Source organism: Herpailurus yagouaroundi, unplaced genomic scaffold (genome assembly GCF_014898765.1).
Source record: "Herpailurus yagouaroundi ecotype Mexico unplaced genomic scaffold, PumYag 188, whole genome shotgun sequence".
Classification (NCBI taxonomy): Eukaryota; Metazoa; Chordata; class Mammalia; order Carnivora; family Felidae; genus Herpailurus; species Herpailurus yagouaroundi.
In genome coordinates this window covers 20,888,448-20,907,267 of record NW_024412419.1, presented here as the reverse complement: position 1 = coordinate 20,907,267, position 18,820 = coordinate 20,888,448, and the positions used below count along the sequence as shown (strand labels likewise).

The window sequence follows — 18,820 nt, the reverse complement described above, 5'->3', positions numbered from 1 at the left end:
CTGCCCCCCCCCCCCAATAAATAAATAAATAAACGTTGAAAAAAAAATAAAAGGTAGTTATGGGGGCGCCTGGGTGGCTCAGTCGGTTGAGTGACCGACTTCGGCTCAGGTCATGATCTCACAGTTTGTGAGTTCGAGCCCCGCATCGGGCTCTGTGCTGACAGCCCAGAGCCTGGAGCCTGCTTCTGATTCTGTGTCTCCCTCTCTCTCTGCCCCTCCCCAACTCATGCTCTGTCTTTCTCTGTCTCAGAAATAAATAAACATTAAAAAAAGATTAAAAAAAATAAAAGGTAGTTATGTACAGACTGTGCTGCTTTTTCTTTTGTCAAAATACGGGTGCTTGGTGAAGACTTGGGGATGGATGATGTTACTCAGGGAGAGTTGGTGGAATGAGCAGCAAAAGCTGCAGATTGATGCTTATAAATTATTTAAGGATGGGCATAGAGAAAGACACCTGTGAAGAAGACTAAGAAGAAGGGTTTTAGAAAAAAAGTCTAGAGAGAGCAATGTCTAAGAAAAGAACGGTTATTAACACTGTCAGATGTAGCAGAGAGATCAAGGAAGATGATAAATGGAAGTGTGTCTGTTGGATTTTATGATTAAGCAAATGAGAAAATGGATGTAGACACAGGACACAGTGTGCTGTAGTGATGCAAGATAGACCTGAGTTTGAATTCTGGCTACCACTTACCCTTGCTGTCTTGTGTTTGGAAATCTACTTATTGAACCTTAGTTATCCCACTTTTTGAATGGGGATATTAATGTTTTCCTTTTAAAGTTCCTGTGAAATTTAACTGAGAGAATGTATAGCACTTATTTGTATTTTCTTCATAGGTAGTAGTAGGTGATACCACATCGTGATACCTTAATGGCTGATCTAGGGTATCTGACTTTAATGATTTCTATTATACAAGTCCTGTATCTGTTATTATTGACTTGCTGTACTAAATAATATTCTTTTGGTAGTATAGTATAGAGAACTGGTTCAATTTTAGCTTTCATTGGCATCTTTTAATTGCCAAGAGTTCTTTATTTTTTTTTAATTTTATTAAAAAATTTTTTAAACATTTATTCATTTTTGAGAGACAGAGTGTCAGCAGGGGAGGGGTGGAGAGAGAGGGAGACATAGAATCTGAAGTAGGCTCCAGGCTCTGAGCTGTCAGCACAGAACCTGATGCAGGGCTCAAACCCACGAACTGTGAGATCATGACCTGAGTTGAAGTCAGATACTTAACCTACTGAGCCACCCACGTGCCCCTAGTTCTTTATTTCTTTAACAGTGAGAATGGAAAATGATTTAGGTATAAGAGTTCTGCTTAAACTTTGGATCTAAAAAAAGAGGAAACCAGAATTGACTTAAAGGGAGTCATTTTATTTATTTGTTTAAAAAATTTTAATTTTTTTTTTTAATTTATTTTTGAGACAGAGAGAGAGCATGAACGGGGGAGGGTCAGAGAGAAGGAGACACAGAATCTGAAACAGGCTCCATGCTCTGAGCTGTCAGCACAGAGCCCGATGCGGGCCTTGAAGTCACGGACCATGAGATCATGACCTGAGCCGAAGTCGGCCGCTTAACCGACTGAGCCACCCAGGCGCCCCTAACTTATTTTTTATTTTAAATCATTTTAAACCTAGTGAGCTAGTGGCAGCCACTTAGTTTTCCTTCATCTGGGAATGTTTAGATTTCCCCTTCATTCTTTTTTTTTTCCATTTTCAGCATTTATATTCATTTTTGAGAGACTGAGTGTGAGTGGGGAAGGGTCAGAGAGAGAGAGAGAGAGAGAGAGAGAGAGAGAGAGAGAGAGGCATGGAATCCAAAGTCGGCTCCAGGCTCTGAGCTGTTAGCAATATGGGACTTGAACCCAATATGGGACTTGAACTCATAGACTATGAGATCATGACCTGAGGTGAAGTCGGATGCTTAACTGACTGAGCCACCCAGGTACCCCTTTTGTTCCCATTTTTTTAAAAAGTCATGTCTGTACTAATATGGGGCTTGAACTCATGACCCCAAGATCAAAAGTCAGATGCTATACTGACTGAGCCAACCAGGTGCCCCCTTTCCCTTTTATTCTTAAGGGGCATTTTTGCTGGATAGGAATTTTGAATTGAGAGCCCTTTTCTTACAGTACTTTACAATGTTTTTTTCACTATTTCTACTTTCCATGGTTTCTGATGAGAAATGTACAGTCACTGGAATTGTTCTCCTAAATAAATGGTTGTTTTACCTGGGTTGCTTTCAAATTTATTTTGTTGTTTTAGCGTTCGGTATGGGTTTCTTTGAATTTATGTTGTTTGAGATTCATTGACCTTGCTGAAATTGTAAGTGTATATCTTTAACCAAATTTGGGGAGTTTTCTGCTGCTGTTTCTTCAGATACAGTTTTTGCACTCTTTCTCATCTCTTTTTGGGATTCTGATAACATGAATGTTACACTTTGTGATTCTTTCCCATTAGCCCTGTTCATTTATTTTTTCTACCATTTTTCTGTCTATTCATCAGATTGGATAATTTCTTTTGCTTTAGCTTCAAGCTCACTGACTCTTTTCTTCATTATCTCCATTCTGCAGTTGAGTGCCTCCAGGGAATTTTGGGTTTTATCTTGGTTATTGTATTTTTTAGTCCTAAAATTTTATTTTGTTTCACACAGTCATACACACACACACACACACACACACACACTAATCTTATTTCTCTGCTGACACTCTGTTTCTTTCAAGAATATTCTTGTCTGTTTCTTTCAAGAATATTCTTGTTGACTTTTTTTTTTTTTTAAGATTTTATTTTTGAGTAGTCTCTACACCCTGTGGATGGAGCTCCAGCTCACAACCCTGAGATCAAGAGTTGCATGCTCCACTGACTAAGCCAGCTAGGTGGCCCGCTTCCTGACTTTTTTTTTTTTTTAATGTTTATTTGTTTTCGAGAAAGAAAGTGTGTGAGCAGGGTAGGGGCAGAGAGAGAGGGAGACACAGAATCCAAAGCAGGCTCCAGACTCCAGGCTCCGAACTGTCAGCACAGGGCTGATGTGGGGCTCGAACCCAAGAACTGCAAGATCATGACCTGAGCCAAAGTTGGATGCTTAACCAACTGAGCCACCCAGGCACCCCCGTCTTCCTGACTTGAAGCATGGTTATAATAATTGCTTTAAAGTCTTTGATAATTCCAATGTCTTTGTCATCTTGGATTTATTGTGTGTAGGTTGTCTTTTCCCTTGTGAGTTCTTGAGAGTTTCCTAGTTGTTCAGTTGTCAAGTGATGTTGGATTGTATATAGACATTTTAATGTTATGTTATCATATTGTATGTCTTATTTAAATCCAATGGAGAATAATTTTGCAGGTATTTAAAGCAGGTATTTATTTGACTTTGTTTTAAAGCAGGTATTTATTTGACTTTGTTAGGTTCAGATCACAAGTTTCCACCCACCTTTTGTGCACTAAAATTCCAATATTTAGTTTTCAAAGCCTTTGCAGAGTTGTTCTGATCTGTTCTGCATGTGTACCACTTACTGGCTAATTTGGGAACCTGATAGTATGATTAGGGTCAGACACACACATGCATAGCTCTGGAGTGACCCCAGGAGTGTTTATGGAACTTTGTGGTGTCATTTTCTTGGCTCCTTTGTCTTTGCAATAACTTTCTCCCTGATAACTTTCTGGCTCCTACAGACCCTTCTTCCTTGTCCTATGGCTGGACAGCTGAGGCTTTCATTTCTCTGTTTTGCTGTATATTCCACAACTGGATCTGCTTTTGATGGCAAACAATAGGATGACAGAGAAAGAATATAAGCCATGTGGATTCCCTTCACACCTAGGGGATTAGAAGGGTTCTGTTTTGTTGGAGTTTTCAGTCCCTGTTCAACCATTGCTGGTATCACCACTGCCAAGGATGCTGTCTTGGCTTGTCTGGGGGCATAGGTCAAGAGAAAGGGGGGAAACCTCAGAAAACCGCCTCTCCCTGGGGGACCCCTTTACTGGTCCTCAGATCAAAAAAGAGAAGAATTCTTTTGAGAGCCATTTCTGCCTGCTGTTAGTGGACAGTTCTGAATTTGTACTGCCTTTGAGTTTAGACTGAGTGGTCCCAGAGCAAATAAAATCAGGAAACTCACTTAGGGGTTAGTAAAACTTTTAGTTGTGGTTTTGTACTCCAACCCGATTGCTACCCGAATGCATGGAGATAGCTGCTCCATGCATTCCATCCAGGTTTTTAGTCATATTCAGCAGGAGATAAACTATGCTTACTCCTTTTTTACCAGAACCAGGAAATTTTGTTACAACTGTATTGTTCATTTGTTTTGGTTAAGAATTTATTGAGCATTCATGCCATACTCAGCTTTGCTGGGAATGTAAAGATGATAATCTCAAACTACCTATAGTAGATCCACAGTTAGGCATGTGACATGGGGGTGGAGGCAGAAAGTACATAATTTTATACTAAACACTACTAATAAATAATTTAGTTATTAATCTTAATCTTTTTTGATCCATTTCTGTTTCAGGACTTGACATATTGTTTGTGACTAAGAGAGAAGAACCTGTTTATATTCCATTAATTTTCCATTTTTCTTATTGTCCCAAAATTAAAGGGATAAAAAGTCCCTGGATATGTATGTGCTGGATGAAATTAATACATAGTTATAAGAATAAGAACTATAATTATACACATAATTATAATAAGAACTTAAAATAAGAAATAATTTATTATTATATACTTGTTTCTCAGGTCTTAGAAAAATACCCCAATACACCCATGAGTCATAAAGAAATTCTTCAAGTTATCCAGAGAGAAGGACTAAAAGAAATCAGGTGAGTTACTTAAATATTATTAGTAATAATTATAATACTTCATTAGAGCGTTTTGTAGTATATAGCAGTGTACTTTAGCCCTGAAGATTGATGATTTAGTAATAACTGCTTTGCTAATTTCTGATTTATTCAGTTGTTAGATCTCTGGAGTTTTCAGCCATAACACAGTTATAAAACCACAAGTATGTTTAAAAAAAAATTCTTAGAATGTATCTTTTTCCATCCCATGCACTTTAATTCTTAGGAAGGCCTGGAGCCATCTTCAAACCTTCATCTATGAGTTCAGGCTTTTAATTTAATAAGCTTGGTCAGTAGCATGTAACAAGTATTCTCTAGTGCAGGGAGAGTGCTAGAAATAGACAATCTAGGAAGAAATAACCTTGGCCAAAAAGAATAAAATGGAAAATAGAGCAGTATGTATTTCAAATAATAGTTATATGTACACATAAAACAGCTTGGGGTCAATTAATACAGGACCAAAGATAAAACACACTTTAATTTCTAAGAGCCTTCTATTACAATAGCACGTAATAGTCACTTTATAAACAAGACCTTCTGTCATCAAGAAATGTTAAAATTGGGGCAACTGGGTGGCTCAGTCAGTTAAGTGTCTGACGTCGGCTCAAGTCATGATCTCGCTGTTCACGAGCTCGAGCCCCACGTCGGGTCTGTGCTGACAGCTCAGAGCCTGGAGCCTGCTTCGGATTCTGTGTCTCCCCTTCTCTGCCCCTCCCCCACTTGTCCTCTGTCTCTCTCTCTCTCTCTCGGTCTCTCAAAAATAAGTTAAAACATTTAAAAAATAAAAAAGAAATGTTAAAGTTATGTTCAACATACTTTGTATTGTTAACGTTGAAATCTGGGAGTCTACATGAGAGATATTTTCATTAAGATGGGAAAGGTTGGAGTGCTTTAAAACTGCTACTAGTTTTCTCAAGTGGGGGTGGTATTGTGTAAACACCCTTAGGGAAAGTGTTCAGAATTTACGGGGCTGTGTTTGATTGTCAAAGTGACTAGAAAGTACAGGAGCACGGTGGCATTTAACAGGTAACAAGATGCTAAATGTCTCACATTGTGCTGGATGGTCCATCACACTGGAGAATTGTTCAGCTCAGATGCCAGAGTAATAATGAGCTATGGTAAAATATTTGTAAACGGACAGTAATACATTTTTTGATAAATAGCTGTTGTGTGTTCTAGATTGTAATTCTCATCTTCTTGAATACAAAATTCAGTTTTTTGCCCTTGTTTGCTAACAGAGCTCAAAAAATTTTGTTTGATTTGTGGCCAAACGTCAATAGGCTGGGAATAAAATAGGTTTGTGTTATGACTTTGAAGGAATGAAGTAAAATTAGTGTATTTCACTTTATGTAACATAAGTCTCTCAGAAATTGTGTGAACATTTAAACATTTTTGTAAATTAAAAAATTAGTCACTTAATTTATCAGTGATATAATTCTAAATTTTTATTTGAATTAGATAAGACTTATTAGATTAAAGCATAATGTCCATGTAATAACAGATCAATTTGTACAAAGCTACAGGAGCAAAAGGTAGTGATTTTTGTGGTTCTGTGGAACAAATTCTGCTAAGGTGTTCTAATGTTTTTTTATAACACTATGGGGTTTTTATAGAATATGAATGGGCAAGAGATTTCATTTTTTCCCCCTTAAAATTAGACTTTTGATGCACACCGGGGATATAGACCAGGATATCTGGTGTGTAGAGAGTAAACTACCCTCAGTGCCTTAGGTCTCAGTGACAGGTGCAGGGTCATCTGGCTCCAATATACTAAAGCTCTGTGACTTTACACTTATCGTTATCATTTCTAGGAAGCAGGCAAGAATAGTAAATATGTGAAGAATAGTAAATAAATAAAAGAAGGGGAAAAAAGAGATTTAGAAAAAAATAGCAAAATGGTAGAGTCAGCAAAAATAGCTTCTGGCTTCACTTCGTGATAACAGTTTATAAGTAGCTGCTCTTGGTTAAACTACATTGTTGTGATGCAATTGTGTAACGACAAAGCAGTTCTTTCTAAGTCACCATTGACTTCCATTTTGTTAACTCCATGGGACTTCTAGTTACTCTTACTACTTAGCATTATTTAACACAGTTGACTACGCCTTCCTTTTTGAAACTCTGTTACCTGAAGCAATTACAAACATTTCTCCTCCCCTCCTTCCTTCTCAGTTTTTTTTCCTTTGATCATTACCTTCTAACTTAAGTGCAATTTTGTCCAATCCCATAGCTTTAAATATTATATGTTATCAATTCTCAAATATGTAGGGAAGCTCTTTCTTACTTCAGCCTTTGTATATGCTGACTTTTTTTTGGTTTGTTTTTAAGTTTATTTAGTTTTGGGACAGAGAGAGACAGAGCATGAACGGGGGAGGGGCAGAGAGAGAGGGAGACACAGAATGGGAAGCAGGCTCCAGGCTCTGAGCCAGCAGCCCAGAGCCCCATGCGGGGCTCGAGCTCATGGGCCGCGAGATCATGACCTGAGCTGAAGTCGGACGCTTAACCGACTGAGCCACCCAGGCGCCCCATATGCTGACTTTTTAACAAGGAATGTGCTTTACCTCAGTTACCTCTTATTTTTTACATGTCAGTTTGAATATGTCTTTTTCAGAGCACTTTGGCTGACTTTAGAAGTTAGAGCATATTTCCTTTTTTAGTGTATTATAGTGTTCTGTTTATTTCTTCATACCACCTAAAGTTTGAAGTCACATATTTTTGTGATCTTAAAAAAGTCATCAAGCTTCTCTATTGCTTACATTAAGGTAGCTCCATGAGGAGTGAAATTTGCTCTTTGTCCCCCTTCTCTTTTGTTTTTGGCATATGTCAGACATTGAAAACCTACTTGTTATATATGTGAAGTATTAGTAGTTGGGAGATCACATTCAGATGCAGTTACAGCTTATTCTCTTGCTGCGGTGATGTGTTAAATGATAGTCTTATAATCATTAAAGTTTTTAGATTACTGAATGAAATAGATAATATCTTTATTAAAGATGTGCTGCTTTTTACAGTTTAATTTCCATCCCTCAATCCATAGTACGTGGCTTTCAGTTCTTTTTTCCCTTTGTAGTTTTCCCCATCTTCCCCATTTTGAAGAAGCTCACTTAAGTTTGATTATTCCACATTCTATTGTTTTATTTTAAAATACATTAAAGTGGACACAGCCTAAATGTCCATTAAAAGATGAGTGGATAAATAAAACGTAGTATATAATTTCAGTGGAATATTATCAGCCTTAAGAAAGAATGAAATTCGGATACATACTACACGGATAAACCTTAAAAACATGCTAAGTGAAATAAGACACAAAAGGACAAATAGTGACGTGACGACAGGAAAAAGAAGGACAGATATTGTACAGTTCCATTTGTATGAGATACTTAGAACAGGCAGACTGATACAGAGACAGAACGTAGAATAGAGGTTACCGGGGACTGAGAGTAGGGAAGAATAAAGAGTTATTGTTTAATTAGTATGAAGTTTCTTTCTGGGATGAAGAAAAAGTTATGGAAATGGACAGTGGTAATGGTTGCCCAGCATTGTGAAGGTACTCCATGCCACTGGAATCTACACTTAAAAATCCTTCAGATGGGGGCACCTGGCTGGTTCAGTTGGTATAGTGTCTGACTTTTGATTTTGGCTCAGTTGTGATCTCACGGTTTGTGAGATTGAACCCTGCGTCGGGCTCCACTCTGGCAGTGTGGAGCCTGCTTAGGATTCTCTCTCTCCCTCTTTCTCTGCCCCCCTCCCCCCCAAAATAAATAAATAAACTTTAAAAAAAGGTTCAAATGGTAACTTGTATGTTACATATATTTTGTCACAAAAATAGTATTAAAAGGTAAGTGATTGGTTCTTGGCTGAGAAGGACAGAGGTACTGGTTCCTTTAAGAACTTAAGAGTTTTTAAGAGGTTTTCTGCAGTCTTTGAGCTGTACAGTTTTATAAGTCTCAGGGTCTGGTCAACAGACAGAAGCTACATGGTAATTTGAACAGGGAAATTACTAAGTTAACTAGTTATTAATTTGTTAACCAGAAATTAACTATTAAAAGGGAGCAGCCAGTACCTGCAGGGCTGAGGCAGTGTGACCTAAGGAGACCCCTCCATGTCCCTAGGCTGTTATTCAGATCTTAATGGACAAGGTAGGGCTCTGGTCCCATGGATGACAAAGTTCACTAGTGCTGTAGCCTGGGCTAGCACTTAGGAAACTCCCTACTGAGTATTAGGAGAACTTGTTGGAAAACCTCCTGCTGGGCACCTGTCCCACATTCACTGGGAGCCAGCTGAGGCTCCAGCAGAATTTTCTGGGAAGCCACCCACAGGCATTCTGCTGAACCTTGCTGAAGGTGGAGGGCCGTCAAGTGTCCTTCATGTTGCTGGGTGCTGCGTGTCATAAGAGCAGGCAGGCAACAGTACAGTAAAACCAGAAAGAAAAGCGCCCTTTCATGCTGTAGTGTTCCTCCAGTGCACTATTGACAAACTTAACGTTGAGCCAACTGGCAGAGAAGTGTTTATAGGGTCCAGCTCCACTACTACAGAGAGGACAAAGGAAGCTGGATTTGGAGCTAAAAGTCAATCAATTGATAACTAGCACAACAGCCTTCAGTAGTTTTTCAGTAGAATAACTGAAATCATTGTCTGGCCCCATATACCATTTTGTTTTACTTGATTTGTTTCCACCTTCACTCCAGCTAAACTGTATAGACAGCACATAGTATTTTTTAAAGAAATATTCTATCTGATAATCATTGACATGATTAGATTTACTCTACCATTTCACTATTTTCTGTTTTTCCTTATATTTTATTTTACTGTCCCCTCTCTGCTGCCTTCTTTTGCCAGTGTTATCTGGCTGGCTCAAGTCTCTCAAAAGGCCTAGTGAATATTTCTTAATCCAAGGGCAAAGACCAGACCTCTCTTTGGGTAAAGGTAAATTCTTTACTACATACTCCCATACAAATCAAATTAGACTTCCCAAATGTGCCAGCTTTCTTAATTTTTAATGTTTAAGGTAGTTGCTTTTTCAAAATTGACATATAATGAACATACCATAAAAGCATTTTAAAGCATATGGTTCAGTGGTTTATTATTTAATGTATTTGTACAGAACATTTCCATTATCCCCAAAAGACCCTTCAGTATTAGTTGTCATTCCTTTTCCTTGCCCCACCCTCAGTGCCCCAGCCTTAGGCAACCTCTAATATGCTTTCTCTGACCATGGATTTGCCAGTTTTGGATATTTCATAAAATGGAATCACACAATATGTGGTCTTTTTTGACTGGCTCCTTTCATATAGTATAAAGATTTGAAGGTTCATTCATATTGTATTATTTATCAGTACTTTATTCCTTTATTGCTGAATAATATTCCATTGCATGCATATGCCACATTTTATTTATCCATTCATCAGTTGATGGGCATTGGGGTTATTTTCACTTTTTGGCTATTATGAATAATACTACTGTGAACATCCACGTACAAATTTTTGTGTGGGAAGTTGCTTTCTGTATTTTTACAAGTTTTAGTGCAACCAGCCAGAAAGAGAGAGAGGCTAATTGTGGGTCTGCTCTCACCAAGTCTCACTCAATTTTAAATCATGAAATTGGATTGAGCTTTAAATTTGTGGAGTTCATGGAAACATGAATTAATCCACAAATTTCAGTTCAAAATCATTGTGTTTTTCTTTGGCTTAGAATAGAGTTCCAGATTTTGGTGTAGCCTTTGTTTTTCAGTCATTTTAAAACTATAGGAAGGGGGTTTATCACAGATAGTCTAGTATAGGCTACTTAACACAAATATTTTATGACTAGTGTTTGAAACCTCCATGTTGAGTAGTTCTGTAATCGGAGCCAGTTTTTTGTACCAAATGAGTAATTGGATGTGAATAGAACACAGTAAACCAGTATGGATTTAACCACTGGTTAAATGTTTAAGCATCACTCTGTCCAAACGTGTAGTCAGTTCTCAAAAGGAAATAATACACCTGCCTCAAACATTTGCATCTGGGGGCGCCTGGGTGGCGCAGTCGGTTAAGCGTCCGACTTCAGCCAGGTCACGATCTCGCGGTCCGTGAGTTCGAGCCTCGCGTCGGGCTCTGGGCTGATGGCTCGGAGCCTGGAGCCTGTTTCCGATTCTGTGTCTCCCTCTCTCTCTGCCCCTACCCCATTCATGCTCTGTCTCTCTCTGTCCCAAAAATAAATAAAAAACGTTGAAAAAAATTAAAAAAAAAAAACATTTGCATCTGATAATTACAAGATGATATGTAGTCTGAATTATGATTTAGATAAATATATATATTTAGATGAATGTAATTTATGAAGAATGGCCTGCAGCAGTAGGAGTTGAAAGGGTTAAGGAGACTAATAAAGGGGCTGCTTTACTAGAGCAGGCAAACTATGGTGGTGTTTTGTTTGGATTTGGTAAGTAGTGCTGGGGAGAATAGATGGATTTAAGATACATATTTCAGGACTTGCTGGCGGATTGGATGTGGAAGGTAAAAGGAAAGAGGAAATAAAAAATGATTTCTAGGCTTCCTGATTATATAGCTGCTATTTACTACAGAAAAAAACTGAAGAATGAACTGGACAAGTGAGAAGTTGTTAAAGGATTCACTGAGCTTGTATTTGTGGATTCAAAAAAAGTTGTGAACCTTACAAGGGGTGAGGAGGTATTCAGGTGCAGGGCATGGTTATAGTATAAATTTCAAGGTCGCAGCTAAAAGGTAACAGTGATCTGGAGCTATAGAGTAGGTGTCTGTTTTCAGAGATTAATACCTAATACCTGTTTGGCACATCATTGAGTAAAGAGTTCTGGTGTGTTATAGAATCCAAAAATGCATCCTTTCCTTTCATGATAATGTACTTTCACTTATGTTACAAGTCTCGGTTAATAAGATACTGAAGACAGTTACCTAAATATAAATTTTTACTTTTAGAAAATTGCAAATGGAAAGAAAAGCATACATTCTCCAGCTAAATTATAAATTGTCCTCTCACCCTGGACTGTTTTGAAGTCAATTTTAGGCATTTTATTACTTCAGCAACGCAGTATATATCCAACAGAGACGAACTCAAGAGACTGTGCAAATTGAATATTTTGGCTTATCAGAAAAGCAAACAACTAAACATAGACATGAAGTGTGCAATACTGTTGGTGAAACATACACAGAATACTCCATAAGTCAAATGTTTGTGTGTGTTTTATACAATTCCCATGAATCCTTTACTGTTAATCACTCTTCACTACTTCTTTCCTTAGTCTTGTACAACAGGTTTCTCCCCTTCATCAGCTGTGGCAGCCATTAATGTTTAAGTATAGGACTTCAAGCCTTCCTTCTAAATTAGCCATTGCTTTTAGTGCCTGCGTGCCCCCCCCCCCCCCAGGTTTTCTTCACCTGCTTTGTTCATCCTTTAGCTGTATTACCTTGACTCTTCTTATATCTGCTATTAGAGAAAGAGAGTTTTTAGCAAAGAAGAGAAAAATAACTATTTTCTGAAACCCTTTTCTCTTACTACTATTTCTTTCCATTCATAAGTAGAAGAGGAAAGAGAAATTAGGAAGATTCTTGGTATTATGAATTTATCATCCACAGATTATTTTCTGAATTAGACCATTTATGAGTGGTCCCAAGGGTTCATGATATACAATAATTAATAATTTTGGTGAGTCACGAATTTGGATCTCGTACACCATAAAATTGATGTGGGAGAATAAGTTATGTAGCTAATAAAAGAGTGTAGCCACCTACCTAGCTTTTAAATTATAATTTAAAAAATTGGATTTTTTTGCAAATGAAGTTTCTCTAGCTGTTTACAGCATGATGGCCCTGATTAACAGTACCCCCAGAAAGGTAAACCCTGTTGTATTCCTCACCCTTGCCTCCCTTCCCCAACCCCTTTTCCAAATCAGTCACATTATTTCAGTCACAGAATGTTATAGCTGGAATAGTTAATTGGGATATTACCGTTACATGTCAATTTATTATTGAAGAATTTAGGCCCATGGAGATTGGTCAGGGTCAGACAACTGGTTCTGTGAAGCTAGAAACCCAGGCTTACTGTTTCTGGTTTTGTTCTTATTAATATATCATACTGTCTGTATATCCCTAGTTCTTCCTACTCTTTTGATTAGTATATTTGCTCCATTTTTCAAATCAGTCTTGTATTATGTGCTGGTACATAATAACATTAGGATAGTTGCTATCTAACTGTAAATTTCTTTCTGGAAGAATTTGGAACAAAAACCTCAGCCATTATAATAACTTGACTTCTGAAAGGGCCACTACATTTTTAAAGAATTTACAGTAATGGAACATTCAAATCTTTATATTGTTGTTTTGTAGAACTCCAATTTGTTCCCTAACAAGGAGTTGATTTTTTGTTTTTTTAATGTCTCAGTCTTGTATCCCAAGCAAGCTCCTTTAGAGTTGGAATTGTAAAGAACCTGGGAACCATCTAACAAAGATCATGCTCAATAAACAATTGCTAGATTGAAATTTTACCTCTTTGGAGGAGTCCCAATTGCATCTAATTAGTATTAATACATTTACTTATGAACAAGATAATCTCTTTCACATGGTATTAAAATAATGTTTTAGCTTACCTCATACCAAAAACGAATCTGAGCACCTAATTTTTCCCCCATCTCTTCTTTTGTAAAATATGTAGCAAGGGTAATAAAGTCAACATTCTCTACTAGTTTTCAGCAGAAATCATTATCTCTGCAGAATAGATCATTGGACTGTTTGCCAAGCTGAATTGCCTTAAGGTGATATACAGGAAAGTTTAAGAATGAAGAACATTATTGATTAAATTGATACCATATTTATCTGAAGTTAGCTGATACCTTTGAATTCAGCCTGTGTTTTCTTTGTGTGCCTGTTGCAGTCTGCTTTCAAGCACACAAACCTTGTAGGGATGTCAAAAAGGCTTAATAATGAAGAAACAACAATCCGCAAATGCTTGCATGTTAACAGAAAAGAGTATTCTTACTCATTGTTACTCAGCTTCACAGTAGTGGATTCATTATGGAAACTAATAAACCTTAGGGTCCATAGCTGATGGCTTTATGATGGCTCCTTGAAATTGAAATGCATGGGAAGAATATTAAAGAATACTCATTGTATCCACATTTGACTCAAAACTGCTTTAATAGTTTTAGTTTGTCACATAATTAAGGTATGCAGTTGTTATCTGAAATGGTTTAGACTATTTATCTGAGTTTAACTGTGCATGTCTAGACAACGTGATATTTTGGGCTAACTTGTAAATTCTAAAGAAGAAATGAATGTTCTATATAGCAAAGTGGGGGGAGGGTGCTAATTTGAAGAATTGTGGATACTGCTGGGAGGGGAAGGGAGAGTTTACTTTTTGGTTTTATTGTTAAAATTAAAAGCTTTTTTTTTTCTTTCTTTCATTTTCTTGGGGTGCATTCCAACTCCAGAAGGTAAGAAGTATTACTTTATTCTAAGGAAGTATATATAATGATAAATTACACTTTTACAAGTTTAATTCAACTCATCTTTGGATGTGTGATTTTTACTTATAAAACTAAACAATTAGTCCAGAAACTAAATAAGAGTAGAAGTACTATGTAAATATTTATTATATGTGACTTTTTTTTGTCCTTTTAGTCTGTAATCATTATTTGGTCATAATTTTAGAAACCAGTCTACATTTGGCTTTATTAAAATTATCATTTGACATATTAGCATTGGAATACCTAGTGTTCATGCTGACTAATAATAAAAATATTTCAGATTGGAATTGTGTGAGCTAACATTTGCTTTATGACCATAATATTGAAAATATATGTTTATGCTCTGACTGATATAGAGGGAATATTGGTAAGTCTTCTAAGAGAATGATACTTATTTAAAACCAGGCTAGAACAAGTTAAAATTCATAGTTTGGATCCTTTATTGAATTGGCTTTTTTTCTGTGTTGACATAGCATTAAACACACCTCTTCTAAAACAGTTTTTATGTTATAATTACTTATAATTATCTGTTTTAGCTATGAGACTCTAGAATAGGAACCACATCATTGTATTTTCATGTTACTTGGACTTCGTATGGCTTTTAGTTACAGCTAAATCTTTTTAACTGCAGCCAAATTTGCATTCTATTAAGTTCGTTTATAAGAATCTTCATTCTTTTAGTATCAGTTTATGGAGAAAACCTTAATTCGGTTTGTGCGAACAGTTAAAATTATTTAAAAAATTTAAAACTAGGTAAGGTGTTTTTGTTTTTTGTGGGGTGTGTGTGTGTGTGTGTGTGTGTGTGTGTGTGTGTGTGTTTTGAGGGGGCCTTATATTGATTAGGTTCTTTAGGCGCAAATAACAGGAACCAAATGTGAAGAACTGAAGCAAAATGGGATATATTTGAAGAATGTGGGGTAGCTCATAACCTCAAAGGAAAGAAACAAACCCTGAAATTGAGAGAACTAAGTTAACTTCAGAGATCAGGTAGCTAGAACTAATGGATGGGCTCATTAGGACTCTGTAGCTGGGATGAATTAGTCTGTGTCTCTTCTGTTCAGGGTTAACATACAAGGAAGAGTGAACCTGGCTGGTTCAGTGTCCAGGCATGGTGAGATCTTGATGGCCAGTCCTACAAGAGTGTTTCCAGTAGGGTAGGTCATAGTTCCCCAAAGCAAAGTGTACATTCTTTCCAGAAGAAGAGAGAATGTATTTAGCCAGGCAGAACCAACAGATGTCTACACATTGCTCACTGTAGAAAATTAGAGTAACAACAGGAAAATATAAGGTACAAGCAGTTGTAAGAAGTCATCCTTTATACAGATTCTCCCAATGGTAACAGTGTGCAGCATCGTAGTACAGTATCAGCAACCAGAATATTGCTTTTGATAACAGTCTACTTGATTTACTTGTACTCTTGTGTGTGTGTGTGTGTGCACATGTGGATGTGCATTTGACTCTGTGCAGTCTTACCACATGTATAGATACATGTATCTACCACCACAGTCAAAATACAAAACAGGTTTATCAACAAGAGGATCCCTTGTGTTGCCGATTTCATAGCCACACCTACCTCCCTAGTACCACCTCCATCCACCCCCCTCAGGCCAGCCACCACTAATGTGTTCTCTATTTCTGTAATTTTGTCATTTCAATAATTTCTATTAATGGAATTGTATGAAATATATAATATTTGGGATTCACTTTCTCAGTGTAATGCCCTGTAGATTCATCCAGGTTGTTGTCTGTGTCAGTATTTCGTTTCTTTTTTTATTGCTGAGTAGTATTCAGTGACATGGCTGTACAGTTTATTTAACTAGTCACTCATCGAAGGACATCTAAATTGTCTCCAGTTTTTCACCGTTACAAATAAAGCTTCTATGAAAAGTATACATGTTTTTGTGTGAACATAAATTTTCCTTTCTCTGGTGTAAATGCCCACAAGTGCAGTTGCTGATGTTGTATGGTAAGTGCATATTTAGTTTTTTGTTGTTGCTGTTTAAAAAAAATTTTTTAATTCATTTTTGAGAGACAGAGTGAGTGGGGGAGGGGCAGAGAGAGAGGGAGACACAGAATCTGAAGCAGGCTCCAGGCTCTGAGCTGTCAGCACAGAGCCTGATGTTCGAACTCACGGGCTGCAAGATCATGACCTGAGCTGAAGTTGACACTTCCAGGTGCCCCTAGTTTTGTTTTTGCTTTTTTTAATGTTTATTTTTGAGAGAGAGCGAGCGTGAGAGTGTGCTAGCGGGGGAGGGGAGGCAGAGAGAGAGGAAGACAGAGGATCTGAAGCAGGCTCTGTGCTGACAGCAGACAGCACGATGTGAGGCTCAAACTTAGAAACCGTGAGATCGTGACCTGAGCTGAAGTCAAGACACTTAACCGACTGAGTCACCCAGGTGTCCCATGCACGTTTAGTTTAAAGACAACTTTCACATTGTTTCCCACAGTGATTGTACCATTTTACATTCCCACCAGCAACATTTAAGAGATCCAGTGTCTTTGAATTTGAAATGAATTTCTTATAAATAGCATATAGTTGGATTGTGGGGTTTTTAAGCCTTCTCTGCTAACCTTTGCCTTTTAATTTGTATATATACGTTATTTATGTTTAGGTTAATTATTAATAGAGTTTATGCCTGCCATTTTATTATTTGTTTTCTGTTTGTTTCTTCTGTTTCTTGTTCTTCTATTTTTCTTTTCTTACCTTCCCATGGATTATTTTAGGGTTCCATATTGGCTTATTTATAGTGCATTTCTTTGTATATCTGCCTAATTTTCTTAGTGTTTGCTCTGGGTATTAGAGTGTACAATATGTGATTTATCATTCTGATGGTATGAACATTTTACCACTTTGAAGTGTGGAAGCTATTCCATTTAGGTTCTTATCACATGATGTTTTAATTTTTGTTTCAATCATCAAATATTAGCTAAAACCTCATGAGAAGGTTAGTCTATTGTATGTATGCTTGCTTCTATTCTTCCTTCTTTCCTGGTGCTCTAGTATCCTTTCTTTTATCTTTCTGTTTAAAGAACTTCCTTTAGCCATTCTTGGAGAGTGGGTCTGCTAGCAATACATTTCTTTAGTTTTATTGTTTCTAGGACTGTCTTTATTTCTCCTTTGCTTATGAAGGACAGTTCTTTAGATCTAGAATTCTTAAGGAATTTTTATAAAATCAACGGTTCATTTTGTTCAGCATTAGTAAGATGTGGTACTATGTCTTTCTGGTCTCTGTGGTGTCAGATGAGAACTCTACTGTTGATTGAATTAGTATTTCCCTACAGGTAATGTGTTGTTCCTCTCCGACAGCTTTCAGGACTTCTTTTTTGGATATAGTATTCAGAAATTTAATTATGTGTCTTCATGTGCAGACTTCTTCGAGTTTATTTTATTTAGATTCATTGAGTTTCTTGAGTATTTATGTTTATTTTTCACCAAATAAGAGAGGTTTTTAGCCAGTAGTCCTTTGAATACTCTTTGTCTTTCTTTTCTTTCTGGGCTCATGGTATGAACTTTTTTATAACTTTAGTTTCTTTGCTATTTGTTTTATTTTCATTTGTTTCAGTAAAGTTTCTTTTATAATTTTTTAAAGTTTATCTACTTTTGAGACAGAGAGAGAGACAGACAGACAGAGTGGGGGGTTGGGGGGGAGGGCAGGGGCACAGAGAGAGGGAGATACAGAATCTGAAGCAGGCTCCAGCCTTTGACTTGTCAGCACAGAGCCCAATGTGGGGCTCAAACTCAACAGACCGTGAGATCATGACCCGAGCCAGAGTCAATGCTCAACTGACTGAGCCACCCAGCTACCCCTGTTTCAAGAAAAATTTTAAGTGCATATAGAAGCATCCTTGTCTTATAATTTCAACATCTCTCTTAGTGTTGGTGTCATTTGAATGTCTTTTCTCATTTAGGTTGTGGTTTTCTTGGTTTTTGGTATGATAAGTGATTATTGTATTTCGATCCTGGATATTTATTTTTATTTTTTTATTTTTTTTTTATTTTTCGGATCCTGGATGTTTTAGTTTTTACGTTAGGAGATGTTGGGTCCTATTAAATTCAAATCTTTTATTTAAGCGGGGATTCACACTGCTTGGGTTTACCAGGTGAGTTCTAGACTCCCTTGGTGGACTGTGATTCAATAACAATTTAATTTTCACAGCCTTTGCTTTGCTATTTGGGTCTTGTTGTTTTATTTGATGACAGAGGCTCCCAGTGATCTCTGCTGTTTTCTTCTGAGGGGGTAGAAGGAGTTTCCATAGGCCAGGCTGCCTGATGCCTCTAAATGTGGGATAAAGGAAGTCTCCAGCCTGTGGAGGCAGAGAGGCTTTCCAGGCCATGTGCTTATGATGGTTCTTTCTCTTGCTTGCGCCACTGGTCTGCTGAGCCTATCAGGGGAGAGAGATAGTAGCCTTTGGCTGACCAGGACAAAGAGGCTTCCTGAACTGGGCTGCTGCTTCTGGTCTGATCACATTTGCAGATGCCTTGCCTTGCCTTGCCTTGCCTTGCCTTGCCTTGCCTTGCCTTGCCTT

The 18,820-nt window shown here is 37.4% G+C and overlaps 1 protein-coding gene across 2 annotated transcripts in view; it reads left to right on the top strand.

The window, feature by feature from the left end:
- Nucleotides 1-18,820, top strand: part of ASXL2 (ASXL transcriptional regulator 2) — a 137,630-nt gene that overhangs the window by 45,412 nt on the left and 73,398 nt on the right. Inside the window, exons 2-3 of one of the 2 annotated variants that reach the window (XM_040496242.1) lie at nt 4,721-4,803; nt 14,258-14,260. In XM_040496242.1, the coding sequence (XP_040352176.1) occupies nt 4,721-4,803; nt 14,258-14,260 (86 nt within the window). The remainder of the gene's footprint in view (nt 1-4,720; nt 4,804-14,257; nt 14,261-18,820) is intronic. The other variant, XM_040496243.1, reaches the window with a different exon arrangement.